Source organism: Bombina bombina, chromosome 2 (assembly GCF_027579735.1).
Source record: "Bombina bombina isolate aBomBom1 chromosome 2, aBomBom1.pri, whole genome shotgun sequence".
NCBI lineage: Eukaryota > Metazoa > Chordata > Amphibia > Anura > Bombinatoridae > Bombina > Bombina bombina.
The window spans coordinates 1,013,358,853-1,013,383,174 of record NC_069500.1 but is presented as its reverse complement, the minus strand read 5'-3'; the positions used below and the strand labels follow the sequence as shown (position 1 = coordinate 1,013,383,174).

General features: G+C 40.3%; 1 protein-coding gene across 1 annotated transcript in view; it reads left to right on the top strand.

Moving 5' to 3' along the window:
• Positions 1 to 24,322, top strand: part of SEC24D (SEC24 homolog D, COPII coat complex component) — a 196,443-nt gene that overhangs the window by 37,592 nt on the left and 134,529 nt on the right. The window contains exons 3-8 of the mRNA XM_053703594.1: positions 689 to 800; positions 983 to 1,125; positions 1,848 to 2,078; positions 3,767 to 4,002; positions 5,022 to 5,133; positions 5,431 to 5,558. Coding sequence (XP_053559569.1) covers positions 689 to 800; positions 983 to 1,125; positions 1,848 to 2,078; positions 3,767 to 4,002; positions 5,022 to 5,133; positions 5,431 to 5,558 — 962 coding nt within the window. The remainder of the gene's footprint in view (positions 1 to 688; positions 801 to 982; positions 1,126 to 1,847; positions 2,079 to 3,766; positions 4,003 to 5,021; positions 5,134 to 5,430; positions 5,559 to 24,322) is intronic.

The following is a 24,322-nucleotide window of genomic DNA, read 5'->3' as shown; positions in this document are numbered from 1 at the left end:
TTGCTGTATTCAGCGAGGTCTGGCGGACCTGATCCGCAGTGTCAGATCAGGTCCGCCAGACCTTGATAACTAGAGGCCATAGTCTAGTCAAAATTAAACTTTCATGATTCAGATAGAGCATGCAATTTTAAGCAACTTTGGCGGCGATGTCGAGAGTGGCAGATTAGGGGTTAATAATTTTATTTTAGTATTTGCAATGCGGGAGGGCCTTGGTTTAGGGGTTAATAGGTAGTTTATGAGTGTTAGTGTACTTTTTAGCACTTTAGTTATGAGTTTTATGTTACGGCGTTGTAGCATAAAACCCATAACTACTGACTTTCAGTTTACGGTATGGATCTTGACGGTATTGGCTGTACCGCTCACTTTTTGGCCTCCCAGGCAAACTCCTAATACCGGCACAAAGGAAGTCCCATTGAAAAAGGACTTTTGGAAAGCTGTGGTAGTTACGTTGCGTTACGGTCAAAAAAGTGTGCGGTGCAGCTAAACCTGCAAGACTCGTAATACCAGTGGTAGTGAAAACTTGTAATCTAGCCGATTGTTTTGTTCAGCCAGTAGAGCCATAATAAAATGTTCTAACTCATTACAACATTTTATTGCTTCCTTTATGTATTGCTTTAAAATATTTGTTTAAATGAATATGTTTGAGAGATTTAATTATAAAAGTTTAAAACATTTTTTTATATTTTAGCTACATTAAAATCATCTCAGCCATTTGGATCTTCTGTTCCACTGAATTCTCCACCTCCCAATCAGAATAATAAACAGAATGGGCCTAGCTTCCCTGGATCTTCTATGCAACGGTATTTTCTGTTTTTTAGCATTTTTGTAGCATTAACAGAACCATTACACTTGTAGTTATTGTAGTGTTACACTTAAAAATATAATTAACATGTTTAAAACAAATATGATGATTTGGAATGATATGTAAAATATTATTTTACAAATGATGAAGGACATTTTTTTGTAATCTTTATTTTTTTAGATTACCAGGACCCCCAGCTACCAGCAGTTCATTACCATCTTACCCACCTTATGGCCATGTTCCACCAAACACATATAGTGCACCATCACATCCAGTTCATCAAGTGACCAGCCAGCTCAACAACATGCAAATAAGTGGCCATGGTAAATATATGTTAATTTTTGTGTTAGTTTTCCTAGAAGTCTCATATAAGCCCAATAATCTCCTGCAATGGAAACGTTTTTTCACTGTAAGAGCAATAAAATTGTGGAACTCATTACCAAAGGAGGAATTGAATGCCAATACCTTAGATACATTTAAAAGTGGTTTGGATACATTTCTGGCTAGAAACAGAATTCAGGAATATGATTGCTTGTGTTAAGTGTTCAACCTCTTAAGAACAACTGGAGCTTTTTGTAAGTATATTAGATTTGTATAGGTTGAACTTAATGGACTTCAGTCTTTTTCCAACCTCATCTACTATGTCACTATGTATGTCTTTCTTGAAAATAAATCATAAAAAGGCTAGCATGACTTAAAGAGATCATTGTACCTTATAAATGAAATTCATTCCTGGCAAACTCATAACAAAAGCTTTCAATACCTTTGTGACATTGGCATTTCATAAATGTGTATTTTCAAAGACTGCTTCTGTTATTGGGAATGCAGGGATCATACTCTTGACAGGAAGCCAGATGTTTTTAAGACAATTAAACAAATCAGTTACACCAAAAACAACCTTTCTAGGGATTTTTAAGGTATACTTATTAATTATATCATATCAGAATATGAAAACGTAAGTTTTAATATAAATATATCCTGCATGCAGTCTCTTTAGCAACACTACCTAAAGAATATACAAACTTACACAACTTTTTTTTTTTAGGATCTAATATTCCCAGCAGTTCTCAAATGCCACCTGGACCATCTATGCTAACACAGTACGGAGGTCAACCTCCCAACTTTGCACCTGGCCCTCTCCCTCCACAAACACCAACCAGCAATGGTTTTCCCCCTGAACCTCTAATAAACATGCATGATGGAATTACAGGACCCCACAATTTCCAGTCCCAAATTCCAGGCCAACCTTCAAACCTTGGTTATCCTCAACAAAATGGTAAATAACATATTTATTTATTAGTTTACAGGGAAGCTAAGTAGTAGCTTTATATTACACTATCCATTTCACTACAATCAGTGTATAACTATATCGGACAAGTAATATGGTGCTGCCTATTGATAAGATTGCCTTGCAGAGTAGGAGTTACTCTGCAAATCAACCTTATCAGTATGATTAAGGTTTTCTACGTACTAAGATTTTTAAATATTATAGTAGTTTTTCCCCACAATTTAAATAAAATTTGTATTATATTATTGTACTGCTGGTACATGGATTTGTCAAAGAACATACATGTGCTTGGGAGAGTGAGAAGTTGTGTGGTATGCACCAGCCCACCTAGGCTTACTCTTCAATAAAGAATACCAAGAAAAATGAGTAAATATGATAATAGTAAATTGGAAAGTTGATTTAAATTTTTTTTAAAGTTTTATTTTGACTTTACTGTCCCTTTAAAATGTGCTTAGAAAATAGCCTAAACACCTAACAAACAAGCAAACAACTGCCTCTGTGAAAGGCAACAAAGTGCTAAGTCCTTCCAAACTGGGTAACAAGTCTGCAAACAATTAGGGCCAGATTATGAGTGGAGCGCTAGATGTAAACGTTTTGCGTGTGTCGGTTGCGCTTGTATTGTGAGTTGAAAGTAAAAAAGTTATTGCTCTCACACTAAACTGACGCGTGCAAAAAGCCGAACTTACAATATCACGTGCGTTAAGTCAATGGAGCAAAAAAAAGTGAAAAAAAACGTACCCTACTTGCGCGCAAATCCAATCGCATATTCTCATGTTCGCTATCCTAACATGAAAATATGAATATTTCACATTCCAATGTTCTGCACAAACAAGAATATGTTCTATTTATTCATAAATACATATTTCTCTCTCCCTCTCTCTCTCTCTCTCTCTCTCTCTCTCTCTCTCTCTATATATATATATATATATATATATATATATATATATATATGATTGTATTTTGGTACAATACATATCTATATAGATGGTTATATATAGGGATTAGATATATACAACTATATATAAATATATTATTATTATTATTGTTATTTATTTATAAAGAGCCAACAGATTCCGCAGGACTGTCCATGGGTACAAAGATAAAACTACAGGACGATACAATATAAAAGACAACAGACAAAGTTTAACAAACAAACAAATACAGGGGGAATTGAGGGCCCTGTTCCCGTAGGAACTTACAATCTAGATGTATATATAGGAATATATATTTAGAAATACATAGAACATATTCTGCTATGTGCAGAACATTGGAATGTGAAATATTTACAGTAAATAGACAGTATTACAATTTATTAAATATGAATATTGCATAAATATGCTTTTACATGTTATCATCTACTTAACTGCAAAGGGCTCCAATGTACTAATATACTGGCACTTAATGCGCTGTTAAACATCTGGCATATCATCATAGTCAAAATTACAACAACAAAAAATACTGTGCTAACTGATACATTTTAAATAAAGTAAATAACACAACCATAGCACATATACTGTATGTGATATCATTTAATGAAGCATCAATACAAACACTAGGATTGTTTAAAACTCTTAAGTCAAAGGTGCTACATAGATGTTTATTTGTATGTGAATTATTTTAGTTATAGTTTATATTGTAAATAGTTTTTACTCAATATATTACTTTGTGTTTTACAGCAAACTTTGGTTCACAGATAACAGGCGCTCCTGGTGCTCCGATGCTTGGTGCTCAGATGACTGGTGCTCCGATGTCTGGTGCTCCGATGCCTGGTGCTCCGATGCCTGGTGCTCCGATGCCTGGTGCTCCGATGCCAGGCGCTCCAATGCCTTACCCTGGTGCATTTCCTGGAAGCCAGCCTCAAATGGCTGGACCACCTCAAAAGAAACTTGACCCTGATTCCATACCCAGCCCTGTAAGTTCTTGATATTCTGGTATACAAATGTTAAGACAACAAAATTAATTAAAACTAAATGTAATGTGGTGGCAGCCAATAATTACATCTCTAAACAGTTTTTGCCATTTACTTTTATCTAAATATTTTATATAATAGAAGAGCTGTAAGCTTTCTTTTTTAATAATAAATCTGTCTTTTAGAATCATATACAAGAGCACTACATTTGTTGCATTTTATACTTAAAGAGTGTGACATATTTATCTGATCTTTCTTTAAATGATTGTAAAACCGTAACCTTCTTACATTTTACATATTACAAATCATCTTCTTTATTTGGTTGGCAAGTTGTGGTCCTTTTTCTCTGGGAGAGAAATTAGGAGGCCCCTCCTAATTCTTGTTATCTCAGGTTATGTGTGATGACACCAAATACAATGAGGAATTGCTTATAAGTAGAGTACCTAATTGCTTGCCTTTTAGGGGTTAAGGCTGTTATGCAACAAGACCCCTTATTTAAGTCAGGGGAGTCCACCCTTTTAAATATTGTTTGCCGAAATTGTTTTTCAAAGGAGCCAATCCAGGCTTGTAACTAGAGAAGAGAGGATAGCCAGAGTAATTTTATTTGTAAAACTTGCAAATTGTTTCAATATCTTATCTAACCGCCTTCAGAGGCCACTTGAAGAAAGATATGTAACATGGTTAGACTTGTGAAGCCATATTGTGCATGCTTCATTGTCTGAGCTGGGAAAACCCACCATAAATTACAGGAAAATAATGCAAAATAACATGTAATTCAGCATTTTACATTACAAACATTGCATGTCCCTTTAAATATTACAGCAATCATCTGGCTGTGTATTGTTTAATTGTATTTATTTTCTTAAATTTATTTCTTATTATAATTCTTGTTCACCTGTGACTTTGAGGTTGATTACTGTCCTTTAGAAACGTGTATCTAATGAATATTCTACAGAATTCACAGGTATGTGGGAATTATTGTTGAGGTTTCTTTTTTATTTAAGTGATTCTCTGTTCAATAGATACAAGTGATTGAAAATGATAAAATCAACAGAGCAGGCCAAGTCTACACTACAAATATCAGAGGACAAGTCCCTCCTCTTGTCACTACTGAGTGTGTGGCTCAGGATCAAGGTAAGCTTTGGAGCTGATTAAGAGTACACACTAGCATTAGCACAGTAAGCTGCAGTCCTCTCAGGCAGACGACATGTCAGAATGCGTAACAGTTTAGTCACTTTGCAACATGTAGAATATAAGCATTTAAATCTTTGCATGTAGGGCAATATTAGGTATCCTCTGACCCAATAATGATTTGTTAGGTAGAGCATGGTAAGAAAAAGCAGTGCTCTGTAGATTAGAGTTTGTTGAGAAGAAATGAAGATAACATTTGTTCTTAGTATTACTTCTAATGAAATGATTTGATTTCTCCAGGGAATGCCAGCCCACGTTACATCAGATGCACATCCTATTGCTTTCCTACCTCTGCCGATATGGCTAAGCAGTCTCATATCCCACTTGCTGCTATCATCAAGCCTCTAGCTGTGATTCCTGATAATGAGGTAAGAGGTAAGAGTGGGCAGCCCACACTTAAAAACTGTTGGTTAAAACTGAAAACTACCCCTTTTAGAATGTAAGCTTACAAGCCCACCTGTCCTGCATGCCACCTTTTGTACAAGGAGACCTACATAAAATGGTGACTAACGGGTAGGGCCCTTTACTCATTAGGGTCCATTTATTATTGTGCGGACGGACATGATCCACTATAGCGAACCATGTCTGCCGTTCATTGATAAATGATGACAGCATACACTGTCTGCATTTATCATTGCACCAGCAGTTCTTGTGAACTGCTGGTGCAATACCGCCCCCTGCAGATTCGTGGTCAATCGGCCGCTAGCAGGGGCTGTCAATCAACAAGCAGGGGCTGTCAATTGATACACCCCTCACATTTTTGTAAATATTTTATTATATCTTTTCATGTGACAACACTGAATAAATGACACTTTGCTACAATGTAAAGTAGTGAGTGTACAGCCTGTATTACAGTGTAAATTTGCTGTCCCCCCAAAATAACTCACAGCCATTAATGTCTAAACCATTGGCAACAAAAGTGAGTACACCCCTAAGTGGAAATGTTAAAATTGGGCCCAATTAACCATTTTCCCTCCCCAGTGTCATGTGACTCGTTAGTGTTACAAGGTCTCAGGTGTGAATGGGGAGCCAGTGTGTTAAATTTGGTGTTATTGCTCTCACACTCTCTCATACTGATCACTGGAAGTTCAACATGGCACCTCATAGCAAAGAACTCTCTAAGGATCTAAAAAAAAGAATTGTTGCTCTACATAAAGATGACCTAGGCTATAAGAAGATTGCCAAGAACCTGAAACTGAGCTGCAGCATGTGGGCAAGACCATACAGCGGTTTCGCATGGCAGGTTCCACTCAGAACTGGCCTCGCAATGGTCGACCAAAGAAGTTGAGTGCACGTGCTCAGCCACATATCCTGAGGCTGTTTTTAGGAAATAGACATATGAGTGCTGCCAGTGTTGCTGCAGCAGTTGAAGGGGTGGGGGTTTAGCCTGTCAGTGCTCAGACCATATGCCGCACACTGCATCAAATTAGTCTGCATGGCTGTCATCACAGATTGAAGCCTCTTCTAAAAGATGCACAAGAAAGCCCGCAAACAGTTTTCTGATGACAAGCAGACTAAGGACATGGATTGCTGGAACCATGTCCTGTGGTCCAATGAGACCAAGATAAACTTATTTGGTTCAGATGGTGTCAAGCCTGTGGGGCAGCAACCAGGTGAGGAGTACAAAGACAAGTGTGTATTGCCTACAGTCAAGCATGGTGGTGGGAGTGTCATGGTCTGGGCCTGCGCATGCGTGCTGCCAGCACTGGGGAGCTACAGTTTATTGAGGGAACCATAAATACCAACATGTACTGTGACATACTGAAGCAGAGCATGATCCCCTCCCTTCGGAGACTGGGCCGCAGGGCAGTATTCCAATATGATAACGACCCCAAACACACTTCCAAGATGACCATTGCCTTGATAAAGAAGCCGAGGGTAAAGGTGATGGACTGGTCAAGCATGTCTCCAAACCTAAACCCTATTGAGCATCTGTGGGGCATCGTCAAATGGAAGTGCAAGGTCTCTAACATCCACCAGCTCCATGATGTTGTCATGGAGGAGTGGAAGAGGACTCCAGTGGCAACCTGTGAAGCTCTGTGAACTCAATGCCCAAGAGGATTAAGGCAGTGCTGGAAAATAATGGTGGCCACACAAAATATTTAAACTTTGGCCCAATTTGGACATTTCCACTCACTTTTGTTGCCAACGGTATAGACATTAATGGCTGTGTGTTGAGTTATTTTGAGGGGACAGCAAATTTACACTGGTATACAGGCTGTACACTCACTACTTTACATTGTAGCAAAGTGTCATTTCTTCAGTGTTGTCACATGAAAAGATATAATAAAATATTTACAAAAATGTGAGGGGTGTACTCACTTTTGTGAGATACTGTGTATATATATATATATATATATATATATATATATATATACAGTATATATATATATACACACACATAAAGGAAGAAGCATGCTCTGTAATTTTTTGCTGTCTAAACACTGCCTGTCATGGTGATATGCAGCGTTCAGCCGCAGCTTAATCAGACAGCATGCAGTTTAGACACTGTGTATTACAGCAGCTATATTACCATGAATGAAATTAGTTATTTATACATGAAAGTTAGCACTTTGTGTACAGTCTTTTATGACCGCTTCTAACCTCCTGATGCAATTTTCTCTAAAATGTGTTAATCCAAAGGGGTTACATTTTTCTCATATATATTTATTTTATTTTATTTTAAAAAGTTAAAAAAGAAAAAAAATTTTTTAAAAATTACATTTATGCCAGAATTTAATTTTCTCACTCAAACATTGGAAAGTCAGGAATCTCCAAACTTAAACTGACATTGTCGTGCAAAAATAACATGCTGTAACAAATCTCATGACACTGTTAAACCCTGGCAAAAGGACAATTATAGTGAAAAAATGACGTAGAGAACTACTGATGTCACCAGCTCCTAATGAGCATGTGCAAGAATTCACAAAATATACATATATGCATTTGTGATTGGCTGATGGCTTTCACATGATACAGGAGAAGTTGAAATAGACATAACTGAAATTTGTCAGAAGAAAATCTACTACTCATTTAAAGTTCAGACTAAGATGCCCATTTATCAAGCTCCATATGGAGCTTGAAGGGCCGTGTTTCTGGCGAGTCTTCAGACTCTCCAGAAACACCAGTTATGAAGCAGCGCTGCTTCATAACCCTGTCCGCCTGATCTGATGAGGCGGACAGGAATCGCCCCAATTTAACCCGATCGTAACACCTCCCTCTTGTGAGCTGCTGGTGCAATGCTGAATACGGAGAGCGTATTGATCTCCGCATTCAGCGAGGTCTTGCGGACCTGATCCGCACTGTCGGATCAGGTCCGCAAGACCTTTCATAAATAGGCCTCAATGTGCTATTGCATTGTCTTATCTACTGTATTTACTTAAAGGGACAGTCTACACCAGAATTTTAATTGTTCTAAAAAATAGATAATCCCTTTATTATCCATTCCCCAGTTTTGAATAGCCACCACAGTTATATTAATATACTGTTTACCTCTGTGATAACCTTGAATCTAAGCATCTTCTGACAGCCCCCAATCACAGGACTTTTTATTTATTTATTTATTTATTCATTATCTCTTGACTTACATTTTAGCCAATTAGTGTTGTTTTGTGCTGACTCTTAACTCAATGGGCGTGAGCACAATGTTATTTATATGGCCCACTTCAACGAGCAAGTTTTACTGTTGGGAAAAGCAAATAAAAAAGCATGTGATAAGAGGCTGTCTGTAGTGGCTTAAAAACAGGCAGAAATTTAGAGGTTTAAATGTTTTAAAGTATATTAATATAACAATGCAGGGGAATGGGTAGTAAAGGCGTCTATCTTTTTAAACAATACAAATTTTTGTGTTGACTGTCTCTTTAAAGGGACATTGTACACTAGATTTTTCTTAGCATAAATGTTTTGTAGATTAGCTATCTATATAGTCCATCTGGGAGGGTTTTTGTAAAAAATGAATCATTTTGCTTATTTTTAAATTACATTGTGCTGATTTACAGACTCCTAACCAAGCCCCAGTTTTAGATGTATAATGAGGTCTACAGATTCCTGTGGCTCCTGTTTGTATAATGTCTTTTCATATGATGGGAAGGGGGGAATGGAAAGTGCATTTCAGGGGGAGACCCAGCCTAACCTCATCAACAGTGCTAAATTGGGAGCTGTTAAGTAAGTTTTTAATAGGTTTTATACTGGATTTTTAGATCAGTATCTGTGCATATTCTTATTGGTGTATACTGTCTCTTTAAGTATTACTACAACACTCCCAGCCAATCCAGAGATGATATGGCTGTAAATCAGGAAACTGTTTGTAGAAAGTAAAATGCACTGGAGGTCAGGAAGCCATGACTTCAGCATTTCTGACAAATAATTTATTTTATAAAACGTTATCTTTGCACTGTTTAAAAGCCCCTTTTGGCTAGGGACATCTATGCCCTTTAAAATAATATAATAGCTGATTACACCAACTGCAGAATAAAAGGGATTAAATATTTTAACAATTTATTGAGCAATTGAGAGTTTTTAATCCATACATTATGCATTAATTCATTATGTGCAAGTGTGAATTATATTTTGCTATGGGTCACAAGCATAACTGATCTAATGATTCTGTACAAGGAGATGTTTGTGTACTAAGAGATTTCTATCCTAATGCCTTAGTATGAAAAGGAGGCAAGAATTGAAGTATGTGTTATGGATGGATAAATAAATGTACAAATGATCCCTCTATTTGAGGAGTTATTGCATTAGGTGGAGATGATATATACATTTCTTAATGCCTGTGTATTAACAGCAGGTAAGTGTTATATGCTCTGATGTTATTGTGAGAAGTTGGAATTCAAAAATCCTGCATATTAGGTTGAAGGTATGTGTTTAATCTGAAGATTATATATTGGGATGAGCATATAGATGTGTGTCCTAATATCTGCATATTAATAAGAGATAAATTATCTGGTGTCAGTGTTTGTAGCAGGATCCATGGCCTGATGTCTATGTTGCACAGTAAATTCCATTAATGGTTTCTTTACTTGTGTAGAAAATATAAGCATCAAGTGACCTTATATGTTTATATTAGAAATGTAAGATTGGGAAGAGATAATACTTATTTGTTCTGTTTTGGTGTCTATTAGCAGCAGGTTAGAAGTATATCCCCTGATATTTATGCAATAAGAGGATGTGAGTAGTGTATAAGGATTTCACATGTGCCTCTCCAGCTATCATTAGCTTTCTATATTTATAGATTTGTATTACTAGTAACCTGAAAGATCCATGTAGCTGCTGCCCTATGAATGTCAGATCAAGCCACAGCACAAAGCATAAGACATATTAGCTCTACCCTGATCAGGCTGGCAAACGTCTGCAAAGTGCTTATAGACTGCTCCCAGTCACGGTCTTTGCATTCCTGCAAGGTACTAAGGAATCTCTCTCCACTCTAGAGCAGCAGCTCATAGTACCCAGGAGAGGGTGGCAACTGGAGAATATGTGTTCTCTGCTTTTCATCCATGTTTGGCAAAATAGAGATAGGTAACAAAATAGTCCTCTTAAACCTGGTCCAGTCCTTTGGCTTAAGTTCTGTGGTGAGTGTAGTGAAGATAGTGTATTGCAATCTTACCTTTTCTTCTTTGGTGTGGCATGAGCTGGTGAAAATAAGGGAGCTACGTAAAACACATCTTTTGGCTGGGAAATATGGTGACTGCTTGGTGTTGGCAGTTGGTGCAGTCAGCTGAAGCTCTTCAGCTCGTCATGTCTTCTGTGCCCGGTGTTAGCTTTGCTAGCCATGGTGAGTGACTCCTTTCCCACTAAGCAGGAAATGTTTCAGAGCGTTGCCATGGTAACCCACGACAATGCTCTGATCTAAAACTGTCAGGAGTAGGAGTAGACAGTGACACAGCTGCACAGGCAGATGAAGTAGGGGGACACGGAGGGGGCAAGAAATTCTGTGTAAAAAAACAAGAAAAGTTGAAAAAAAGAAAAATTGTTGTGCTCAAACTTGGGCCCCCCTGATGGGGGATCTCCCGGGCGCCCGGACACAACCGCTACACCCCTGGTATTTCCGCCCCTGAATGTAGAGATTTCATGGTTTACACTGTGATAACTGTTAAAATCCTGTTTTAGAAGATGAGATAAGTTGCACGCACTTCCTTGTAATAGAAACCCGTAGTCTTGATTTCAGATGTATATCTCGCTAAACCAGAAAAATGTTCCTTTAAAATAAAAAATTGCCATTATTGAAAAAAATACTTTAAAAATATTTAAAGTGTTAACATAATCATTGAGCATACACGATCAGTGTACCCAGCATGCCAAAATACAAATGGTATTCAAATTGTTTAGCAGTGAGCAGGATTGATTTGGATTACAATAGGTTAATCTTACGCATGTAAAGGAAAATTTTCCTTACACAATGAACAAACTGGTTAATTCAAATGAGCTGTACTGTCACCTTAACCGTTTCCTGCTGGGTTTAATTTGTCTACATTGGAACAATGTTCCGATGTAAACAAATTGAAATCACTTGATCGTGTATGCAATTGCAAGATTTCAATGAGGAGATCGGGTCAGGGGGGCGTGCCTACAACGCAAGACACTCACACCATGACCCGATCCCATTCAGTAAGCGCCGTTGGCTTCAGTACAGCCAAACAGCTAGGACGTTCCATGCTGTCACGCGGCACTAAAGCCCAGTGCAAGTAGGACGGCATAGAACATCCTAATGTCAGGAAAAGTTTAAGAGGTGTAAAAGGGCCATTGTATATGTTTGTTTTGGTTGGATTCCCATTTTCTATTGCGATAACAAGTACTTTACAATAGAAAACACGTTTTTGGGAACTTTTCTGAAAACATATTCAAGACTGTGTGCTTATAGTTTCTAAAATGATTTTAGATTGTGATCACACGAAAAACACTGTAACCATATTGTCTGAAAACAAAAAAAATCAGGCTCGAAAACAGAGTTACTCTGAAATCAAAATATTTAAAGTGAAGCAGACAAAAGGGACAATAAAACAGTGTAATAAAGGAGATGGATTACATTTCTTTTTATTGGTATTATTTCAAAGAAACACTTTGTTTTTCACAAACAAATAAGAATATACCTATGGATGCTCTCAGCCAAAATATATATATAATATAATCTTGACATATCTTGTATTTTGTATTCTTTATGAATATTTAATCTGGAAATAACAAGAAGACATTTAGAATACAAATCATTTTTACTTGGCAAGTGTTTTTGTTGTTTTTGTTTTGTTTTTTTAAAGCCTACTACAGTGAATATGTCTTGGATAGTGTACAGGTTGACGTGTAAATCTCATTTTTGGATCTAGTTGAGCAAATATATATTTGTATACACAGTCATCATATGGTTGTCATGTTTTATTGTGTCAGCATAAGAATCAAATAACTTAAAGGGAATCTTTATATATTTGTAGTCTGTATCAACAATTAAAGGGACAGTAAAGTCAAATTTACATTTTCCTTAATCTGATAGAGCATGCAGTTTTAAACAACTTTCCAATTTACTTATATTATCTAATTTGCCTGTTTCTATTAGTATCCTTAGTTTAAAAAAACATACCTATGTAGGCTCAGGTGCAGCAATGCACTACTGACACTAGCTCTTGATTGGTGGCTGCACATATATATCTCTTGTCATTGGCTCATCAGATGTGTTCAGCTAGATCCCAGTAGTGTATTGCTGCTCATTCAGCAAAGGATCTCAAAAATTAAGAAAATGTGATACTATAAGTAAATTTTTAATTTGTTTAAAATGGTGTGCTCTTTCTGAATCATTAAATGCATATTTTTGGTCTTATGTTCCTTTAAGCACTGCACTGTTAAAGATCTGCATACTAAATAAACATTCATCTATATATCATCTATAAATGAGTTTCTAGAGTGTGCAGGCAATGATTGTGTGCCATAAAACATGTTGAGATCTGTGCATATCCTAAAAGGGCTAATTAAGTAAAAAATAGTTTGCATAAAAAATGTTTTTTTTTAAATATTGCTGGCAAGTATTTTAAAATAATTTTCAAAAATAAGAAAAATGACTTACATAGCAATGCTGTCTGGAGTAGTCTGATCCACCCCACCCCCTTATCAGTATTTAGTATCAGAAACACAGGCATTGTTACAAAAACCCTCCCAGATGGGCAATATAAATAGATAATCTATAAAACAATTAGGCAAAGAAAAATGTAGTGTACAGTGTCCCTTTAATGACCCTTTAATAAAGCACTTCAAAACATTGTCAAGTATGTTTATTTTATATCTGTTGATTGTGACCAATTAGGGCTAGATCTAAATTAGTTTGTCAATTCTCAGACAATTTGCAGCATTTGACTTGCAGCCTGTCTAGGAAGCATTGGACAACATCATTTCCATAAGCATTTTACAGAAAATGAAAACTAAATAAATAATGAATGTGTATGATAATGTACTTTGTGATGAATTCAGAACCATGACCCTCTTACATGCTGCAAATTGATAGCTTGTTATATGCAGGAGCTTATTTATATATTGCCCTCTTTAGCTGTTCATTGGATGTGCCCCTAGACTGCAAAACAAAATTACATGTATGCAGGCTGTTTGCAATGCAGTAATTAATTAGTGATGCATATATATATACTTTAATGTTTAAAGTAACTCCCTATAAAGAGAATAACAATGCACATTCATTATTTATTTTTCTTGCCCTCCCAAATTTAAAAAGAAAACTATTCTAAATGAATAACATTAGGGGGGGCTCTGCCTAAAATATGATGATGATGATAATAATAACAATAATAGTGACTTTGAAGTAACAAAGGAAGCACAAATAAAAACAATTGACAATATTATAAATAGTGAACATTAATCAACTTTGAAGAATATTGAAAAATAAAGTTCATATAGAAAAGATCAAATCCAAGGAATAAGGGCAGAAATGATAGCTAAACAGGCTGATGATCCAACGCAGAGTACTCCAGCTCAGAATATTAATTCTATAAAAGGCAAGCAAAAACAGGGGGGCGCCACATAGCATAACAGCAACATTAATGATGTAAATAAGTATGAGAAGGGGCGTATTATGGCCTAAGCCAACAAGGCCGGTGCCTAGTGTGGAAGATTTTTGGGGGGCAGCACATCTGCCCTATCCTCTCTCTACAAGCCAGCACACAGCACAGTGAGCGATAAAGTAAAGGCTTTTACAGAGAAGACAAGGCACGTGAGCTGATTAAGGTCGCTCTTCACAGGCAGTGCTCCTTTAAACTGTTGCTTCATTTAGAGCCAACGACATTTTTAAAGTGGAAGCGTTCTTGGTGAGAAACTTGCCTGGGGATATGCTTACAAGGTGAGGCTGGAGGAGAGACCTTGTACCGATATGCTGCCTCCCCATATCAGCTGTGGTGGGTCTTCGAGCGCAGTGCTTATTGCAGGTCTTAGTAACTAACAGACTGGATGCGTCTGTGCACTGCTTAGATCAGCTTGTGATGTCTAATCATAAGCTCTCAGTGCTAATGTATGTTAGCTACTAATAGCTAGCTTTCTCTTCATTCATGAACCCACGGAGTAAATAGTAAACGGACACTTAAAGGTTTCATTGCTTGAATGATGGTAATTACTGTATGTTGTTGCATGTGAAGGGCAGTGATTGTTTCAAAGGGTATTCTTCTTTCCCTCCCTTCCTCTCTCCGTTCTTTCCCTTTCTCCCTTTCTCCCTCCCTCAACTCCCTTTCTCCCTCAACTCCCTTCCTCCCTCAACTCCCTCCCTTATTTATTTTCCGTCCCTTATTTCTCTCAATTCCCTCCCTTCCTATTCTTTCCCTCCCTCCCTTCTTTCTCTCCCTCCCTTATTTCTCTCATTTCCCTCCCTTGCTCCCTTCTTTTACTCCTTTCTTTCCCTCCCTTCTTTCCCTCCCCCCTTTTTCCTCTCCCTCCACACTTTTCTCTTCTCTCTCTCTTTCCCTCCCTTCCTTCTTTCCTTTCCCTCCATTTTCTCCCCTCCCCTTCTTTTCTCTCCCTTCTTTCGGGGAGAAAATAGTATGAGATGCATGCAATTCAACCGGCCTGTATGCAAGTGTTTTGCTAGCCCATTTTCTTTTGAATTGTTATGAAAAATAAAACAAAAACATTTTACACCCTGACCCCCAAAAAAATTAAGGGGAAAAAGGCCTAAAACATTTTGGGGGGGGGGGGGGTGCAGCAGAATTGTGAGTGCCTAGGGCAGCACAAAACCTAAATACACCACTGAGTATGAGAGATTCTACTCACATTACACATAAACCATAAATTGTAATTGCAAGCAGGCAGGAGTATCAGAGCTATTCAGCAGGCTATCCCATGGTACAGGATGTTCCAGTGATCCAGACGTCAGCATTCAGATAGGGCTGCGGGTATGCCACAGTCTCAGCATCTATATGCAAAACTGGACAAAAAATACTTCCACTGTGTGATTTTCATAAAAGTAGCTTTAATAAGAAGACCTGGTCATTATAAATCAAACAAGCACTGCTACGCTTTTCTCGCCCTAAGTGCAACTGGTTGTTTCATCAGGCAGTAAGCCAGAGAAACGCATAGCAGTGCTTCTTTGGTTTTAACATTTTTATTGTTTAAAAAGATAGATAATCCCTTTATTACCCATTCCCCAGTTTTGTATAACCAAAACTGTGATATTAATACACCTTTTACCTCTGTGATTACCTTGTATCTATAATTTTTGGTTGGATAGCGCTTACTGATTGGTGGTTGAATTTAGTTGGCAATCAGCAAGCGCTACCCAGGTGCTGAACCAAAGATGGGCTGGCTCGTAAGCTTACATTCCTGCTTTTCAAATAAAGATACTAAGAGAACGAAGACAAACGTATAATAGTTTAAATGAGAAAGTGGCTTAATATTGCATGCTCTATCTGAATCATAAAAGAAAAAAATTGGGTTCAGTATCCCTTTAATACAGGTGCACTTTCCTGAGCATATCTAGATATGCTATTTTGGAAAGGCGTTATGTTTCAACACAGGAGACAAAAGAAAAAAGTTATTTTGATTAAGCTGGACACATGAAAGTTAATTATCTCTTCCATGTTTTTTTTTTAAAAATAATTACATCTTTTAATTTGGTTATATAGAAAAATAAAGGTAAAAAAAGAACATTTCATTCTGTATGTTATTATGAGCTAGTTTTATCTCTCCTTATGAAAATTGGTGATATTAAACCTATGTGTTTAAGGCATTGGGAAAGCTAAATTTATTGGAAATATAACAAGTAATGCTTATGACAAACTGAAAAGTTATTTGGAATGTTTTGTTTTCTAATTAAGAAACAATCATTGGGAAGGGGCAGATTTATTTAAATTTATTTTGTTTATTATTTTGTGTCTTGTGTTTTTCTTTATGATCTACTAATGAAATTGATCCAAAAAAAAATGGGGACATAAATATTTTAGCTGTTAAATTGTACCTCTAAATGAACTATCAGTCTTTTACAACTGCTAAAGGAGATTTAGCAGTAAACTCATGGTATCTACACTAACAGGCTTAGTAAAACATATTTCATGCTATCTTTATGGCTGTAATTACGCTAGCTTTAGCAAGAGCACAATATACTGTGTTATCTTTATGCAGCCACAGACTAATGAACAATGGCAATAATAACAAAAGCCATTTTATAGCAGCAATTTTGAACCATTGTGTTATGACTGCTTCTTATAAAAATATTAACATTTCTTTCTCGTGGGTGATATTCAAAATAGTGAAATGTATATGCTTATCCTCACTTGTTTAGGAGCACTTTTAAAGGGACACTCAAATCAAAATAAACCTTTATGATTCAGTAAGAGCATGCAATTTTAAGACACTTTCCAATTTACTTTCATTATCAAGTTTTGTACAGTCTTTTTATATGCACACTTTCTGGGGAACAAGATCCTACTGAGCATGTGCACAAGCTCACAGGGTATACATATACTAGTCTGTGTTTGGCTGATAGCTGTCACATGGTACAGGGGGCCGGATAATGGAAGAAAAAATAAATTTGTCACAAAAAAATCTACTGCTTTTTTGAAATTCAGAGTAGGTGTGATTGTATTGTATTTTTACTATGCACTTATTAATTATGCAATCCTAGTGCATTAAGTGGTCCTTTAAGTAATACGTTTTGTTAATATGGCCATGTGCTGAGAAGCAGGGGTTAAACTATTGTCCTGAGCACCAACACTAATTTAAAGGGGACATGATACCCAAATGTTGAAGCACTTGAAAGTAATGCATCGTAACTGTAAAAAGCTGACTAGAAAATATCACCTGAACATCTCTATGTAAAAAAGGAAGATATTTTACCTCAAATGTCCTAAGTATTCACACCCCATTGTAAAGAGAGTTTAAGTAGTAAGACAGCAAGGGAGTGTGCATAGTCATACTGTTTTCCTATTTGGTTTATAGGGACATTTAACACTAAATAAATCATTGTTTGAATGATGTATTCAGAGCAAAGATTAGTTTGAGAATAATTTGTACATGTATTTTTAAAAATTATATTAGTTGTTTAAATATTAAAAAATAAGGGTAAAGTTAATGTCCATAAAGCACTGCACCTTAAGTTACCCTTTCTGCTGAGGCCAATTAGGAACAGTTATTAATGGCTTGCTAGAGTGTGCAACCAATGACTGTGTGCAATATATGTCTGCACTTCCATGTTTACCATGAATTGGAAAGCCCACATTATTCTGAAACAAAATATAGGAAAGGAGAACAAAATAAATAATTAAAGTATAATGCAAAGTTGTTTAACTACATGTAATTAAAACAATTTATATTATTGTCTTGAGATGTTTAATGTCCCTTTAAGGAAGTTTACCATCAAATGCATGACCTCAGCACTGATGATTGGCAATTGTTTTTTTTTTCTCAACTTGCAGCTGGACAGCAGCTGAAGTATAACTGTTCACAGAGCACTTACTCTGGTGAGCTGAAGAATTTTTGAGGTAAAATTTCTTCTTTTTTCTTTACATAGAGATGTTCAGGTGATATTTTCTTGTCAGCTTTTTACAGTTGTGCTGCATCACTTCATAGTGATGTAGCATATGGTATTATGTCCTTTTAAAGGGTCATTCTGACACATAAGTAACATACTTTAATTCATTCCAAGAGCATGCATTTTTTTGTAATAGCAATCCTAGTTATATATATATCATCTAACAAGATCTGGATTTGCCAAGATCTTTGTGTGTTGCTCTATTAGATATATAAATCTGGCTTTGAAAATAGCTGAAATACGCTACCCGTGGCCATGTTCTGCATTTGCATATACAAATTTCTAAAAGTGCACGTCTACTAACTATTTGTGGCTTGCATTTAGTAGTAGTTGCAGATAATAAATTATTTTTGGAGTTTAAGGGGCCAATTTAACAAGGGCCGAATGGCCCCTAATCGCCCTGTTTCCGCGCGAGTCTTTAGGCTCGCTGGAAACAGCAGTTAAGAAGCAGCCTTAACTCATATGCCTCCTCTGAGACTGCGGTCTGCAATCCACCCGATCGTGTATGATCAGATTGATTGACACACCCTGCTAGCAGCCCACGAATCTGCAGGGGGCAGCATTGCACAAGCAGTTCACCAGAACTGCTTGTGCAATGTTAAATGCCGACAGTGTACGCTGTCAGCATTCAGCGATGTCTGGCGGTTATGATCCTCTACAGCGGATCATGTCTGCCAGACATTGATAAATTGGCCCCTAAGTGTTATTTTTTGCTTTTTAATGCTTAGTGTCCCTCTGTAGTTTACATAGTACCTTTTTGCTTGCTTAACAATTTCTAAATATCGGTTATGGTTTATTAGTATTGACTCCCAAAGATATCATTGGGATCCAATTAACACTAATTTGTACCATATTTACACTGCAAAAATGACTGTTTTACTATTGACAAATTTAATTCAAAATTTGAGTCTTACAATAGATGTGGCAAAATAGTTATTAATTAACCCCTTAATGACCGGACCATTTTTCAATTTTCTTACCCTTAATGACAATGGCTATTTTTACATTTCTGCAGTGTTTGCGTTTAGCTGTAATTTTCCTCTTACTAGTTTACTGTACCCACACATATTATATACCGTTTTTCTCGTCATTAAATGGACTTTCTAAAGATACCATTATTTTCATCATCCTATATTATAAAAGACAAGAGTTTGTCTGAAGCCGTCATGCGCAGTTCAGACAAACTCTTGCCGCTGATCGCACGCGCACCCTTGGCCAGCTGTTGATCGCACGCGCAACCCACTTAGCATGTTTGACCCCCCTTGCTGCGCACGCACACTCACAAAACTGATTTGAGCCAACGCGCACGCGCACGCGAACCCTAGCCGCCTATCACACCCTCGCACTAGCCGTTGACAACCCACTTAGCCTACTAGCCTATCACACAATGCGCACGCGAACCCACGCGCACGCAACTAGCCTAGCCGCCTATCACACCCTCGCACTAGCCGTTGACAACCCACTTAGCAAATAGCCGTTGAAAGCAGCTGATGGGAGACAGGGGAGAGGGAGACAGGGGAGAGGGAGACAGGGGAGAGGGAGACAGGGGAGAGGGAGAGAGAGACAGGGGAGAGGGAGACAGGGGAGAGGGTGAGAGAGACAGGGGAGAGGGAGACAGGGGAGAGGGAGACAGGGGAGAGGGAGACAGGAGAGAGGGAGAGAGGGGAGAGGGAGAGAGGGGAGACAGGGGAGAGGGAGACAGGGGAGAGGGAGACAGGGGAGAGGGAGACAGGGGAGAGGGAGACAGGGGAGAGGGAGAGAGGGAGACAGGGGAGAGGGAGACAGGGGAGAGGGAGACAGGGGAGAGGGAGACAGGGGAGAGGGAGACAGGGGAGAGGGTGAGAGGGGAGAGGGAGACAGGGGAGAGGGAGACAGGGGAGAGGGAGACAGGGGAGAGGGAGACAGGGGAGAGGGAGAGAGAGACAGGGGAGAGGGAGACAGGGGAGAGGGAGACAGGCAGGGGAGAGGGAGACAGGCAGGGGAGAGGGAGACAGGCAGGGGAGAGGGAGACAGGGGAGAGGGAGACAGGGAGACAGGGGAGAGGGAGAGAGGGGAGAGGGAGAGAGGGGAGAGGGAGAGAGGGGAGAGGGAGAGAGGGGAGAGAGGGGAGAGGGAGACAGGGGAGAGGGAGAGAGGGGAGAGGGAGAGAGGGGAGAGGGAGAGAGGGAGACAGGGGAGAGGGAGAGAGGGGAGAGGGAGAGAGGGGAGAGAGGGGAGAGGGAGACAGGGGAGAGGGAGACAGGGGAGAGGGAGACAGGGGGACAAGGGAGAGGGAGAGAGAGACAGGGGAGAGAGAGAGACAGGGGAGAGGGAGACAGGGGAGAGGGAGACAGGGGAGAGGGAGACAGGGGAGAGGGAGACAGGGGAGAGGGTGAGAGAGACAGGGGAGAGGGAGACAGGGGAGAGGGTGAGAGAGACAGGGGAGAGGGAGATAGGGGAGAGGGTGAGAGACAGGGGGGGAGAGAGAGAGATAGGGGGGGGGGAGAGAGAGAGACAGGGGGGGGGAGAGAGAGAGAGAGAGAGGGGAGAGAGAGAGACAGACAGGGGAGAGAGAGAGAGACAGGGGGGAGGAGAGAGAGACAGGGGGGAGGAGAGAGAGGCAGGGGAGTGAGAGAGAGACAGGGGAGTGAGAGTGAGAGTGAGACAGGGGAGTGAGAGTGAGAGAGACAGGGGGGATAGAGTGAGAGAGACAGGGGGGAGAGAGTGAGAGAGACAGGGGGGAGAAAGAGGGGAGAGAGAGAGAGAATATAAAAATAAAAATAAACCACACGGCCCGTGTGAACGGGCTTTAGGACTATCCTATATTATAAAAGACAAGAGTTTGTCTGAAGCCGTCATGCGCAGTTCAGACAAACTCTTGCCGCTGATCGCACGCGCACCCTTGGCCAGCTGTTGATCGCACGCGCAACCCACTTAGCATGTTTGACCCCCCTTGCTGCGCACGCACACTCACAAAACTGATTTGAGCCAACGCGCACGCGAACCCTAGCCGCCTATCACACCCTCGCACTAGCCATTGACAACCCACTTAGCCTACTAGCCTATCACACAATGCGCACGCGCACGCGAACCCACGCGCACGCAACTAGCCTAGCCGCCTATCACACCCTCGCACTAGCCGTTGACAACCCACTTAGCAAATAGCCGTTGAAAGCAGCTGATCAGAGACAGGGGAGAGGGAGAGAGGGAGACAGGGGAGAGGGAGACAGGGGAGAGGGAGACAGGGGAGAGGGAGAGAGAGACAGGGGAGAGGGAGACAGGGGAGATGGTGAGAGAGACAGGGGAGAGGGAGACAGGGGAGAGGGAGACAGGGGAGAGGGAGACAGGAGAGAGGGAAAGAGGGGAGAGGGAGAGAGGGGGAGAGGGAGACAGGGGAGAGGGAGACAGGGGAGAGGGAGACAGGGGAGAGGGAGACAGGGGAGAGGGAGACAGGGGAGAGGGAGACAGGGGAGAGGGAGACAGGGGAGAGGGTGAGAGGGGAGAGGGAGACAGGGGAGAGGGAGACAGGGGAGAGAGAGACAGGGGAGAGGGAGACAGGGGAGAGGGAGAGAGAGACAGGGGAGAGGGAGACAGGCAGGGGAGAGGGAGACAGGCAGGGGAGAGGGAGACAGGCAGGGGAGAGGGAGACAGGGGAGAGGGAGACAGGGGAGAGGGAGACAGGGGAGAGGGAGACAGGGAGACAGGGGAGAGGGAGAGAGGGGAGAGGGAGAGAGGGGAGAGGGAGAGAGGGGAGAGGGAGAGAGGGGAGAGGGAGACAGGGGAGAGGGAGACAGGGGAGAGGGAGACAGGGGAGAGGGAGAGAGGGGAGAGGGAGAGAGGGGAGAGGGAGAGAGGGGAGAGGGAGACAGGGGAGAGGGAGAGAGGGGAGAGGGAGAGAGGGGAGAGGGAGAGAGGGGAGAGGGAGACAGGGGAGAGGGAGACAGGGGGACAAGGGAGAGGGAGAGAGAGACAGGGGAGAGGGAGAGAGAGACAGGGGAGAGGGAGACAGGGGAGAGGGAGACAGGGGAGAGGGAGACAGGGGAGAGGGAGACAGGGGAGAGGGTGAGAGAGACAGGGGAGAGGGAGACAGGGGAGAGGGAGACAGGGGAGAGGGTGAGAGAGACAGGGGAGAGGGAGACAGGGGAGAGGGTGAGAGAGACAGGGGAGAGGGAGACAGGGGAGAGGGTGAGAGAGACAGGGGGGGAGAGAGAGAGATAGGGGGGGGAGAGAGAGAGATAGGGGGGGAGAGAGAGAGAGAGGGGAGAGAGAGAGACAGACAGGGGAGAGAGAGAGAGACAGGGGGGAGGAGAGAGAGGCAGGGGAGTGAGAGAGAGACAGGGGAGTGAGAGTGAGAGTGAGACAGGGGAGTGAGAGTGAGAGAGACAGGGGGGATAGAGTGAGAGAGACAGGGGGGAGAGAGTGAGAGAGACAGGGGGGAGAAAGAGGGGAGAGAGAGAGAGAATATAAAAATAAAAATAAACCACACTGCCCGTGTGAACGGGCTTTAGGACTAGTATCTTATAATTTACTAAAAAAAAATGATAAAATATGAGGAAAAAATGGAAAAAAACACACTTTTTCTAACTTTGACCCCCAAAATCTGTTACACATCTACAATCACCAAAAAACACCCATGCTAAATAGTTTATAAATTTTGTCCTGAGTTTAGAAATACCCAATGTTTACATGTTCTTTGCTTTTTTTGCAATTTATGGGGCAATAAATACAAGTAGCACTTTGCTATTTCCAAACCACTTTTTTTCAAAATTAGCGCTAGTTACTTTGGAACCCTGATATCTGTCAGGAATATCTGAATATCCCTTGACATGTATATATTTTGTTTTAGAAGACATCCCAAAGTATTGATCTAGGCCCATTTTGGTATATTTCATGCCACCATTTCACCGCCAAATGCGATAAAAAAAAAAAAAAGTTCACTTTTTCACAAATTTTGTCACAAACTTTAGGTTTCCCACTGAAATTATTTACAAACAGCTTCTGCAATTATGGCACAAATGGTTGTAAATGCTTCTCTGGGATCCCCTTTTTCAGAAATAACAGACTTATATGGCTTTGTGGTTGCTTTTTGGTAATTAGAAGGCCGCTAAATGCCGCTGCGCACCACACATGTTTTATGCCCAGGAGTGAAGGGGTTAATTAGGGAGCTTGTAGGGAGCTTGTAGGGTTAATTTTAGCTTTAGTGTAGTGTAGTAGACAACCCCAAGTATTGATCTAGGCCCATTTTGGTATATTTTATGCCACCATTTCACCGCCAAATGCGAGCAAATAAAAAAAAAAAAACTTTACATTTTTCACAATTTTAGGTTTCTCACTGAAATTATTTACAAACAGCTTGTGCAATTATGGCAGAAATTGTTGTAAAAGCTTCTCTGGGATCCCCTTTGTTCAGAAATAGCAGATTTATATGGCTTTGGCGTTGCTTTTTGGTAATTAGAAGGCCGCTAAATGCTGCTGCGCACAACACGTGAATTATGCCCAGCAGTAAAGGGGTTAAATTAGGTAGCTTGTAGGGAGCTTGCAGGGTTAATTTTAGAGATCAGCCTCCCACCTGACACATCCCACCCCCTGATCCCTCCCAAATAGCTCTCTTCCCTCCCCCACCCCACAATTGTTACCGCCATCTTAAGTACTGGCAGAAAGTCTGCCAGTACTAAATAAAAGAGTTTTTTTTTTTTTAAATAAAAATTATAAAATATTTTAGTTGTGATGGACCCCTGCCTTAGCACCAACCTCCCTGATCCCCCCCTCCAGCTCTCTAACCCTCTCCCCTACCTAATTACCGCCATCTTGGGTACTGGCAGCTGTCTGCCAGTACCCAGTTTGGCCCCACAAACCAAACTTATTTTAATTGTATTTATAACTGTTATTTGTGTTTATTTATTTCTGTAGTGTAGCAGCCCCCCCACAATACCCCCACCCCCTCCCCCTCACAGATCCTTTTAAATATAAAAAAAATAAAATAACTTTTTTTCCCCTTATTTTTACATTGGTGTCAGTGTGGCTAATGTGCGCACATGCACATGCGCCCACATGCACACGCACACCCGTGCACGTGCGCGCGCATCGTGCACGCGCGCGCACACGCTCCCTCCTCCCACCGGTCAGAGGCACCATCGGCACCATCAC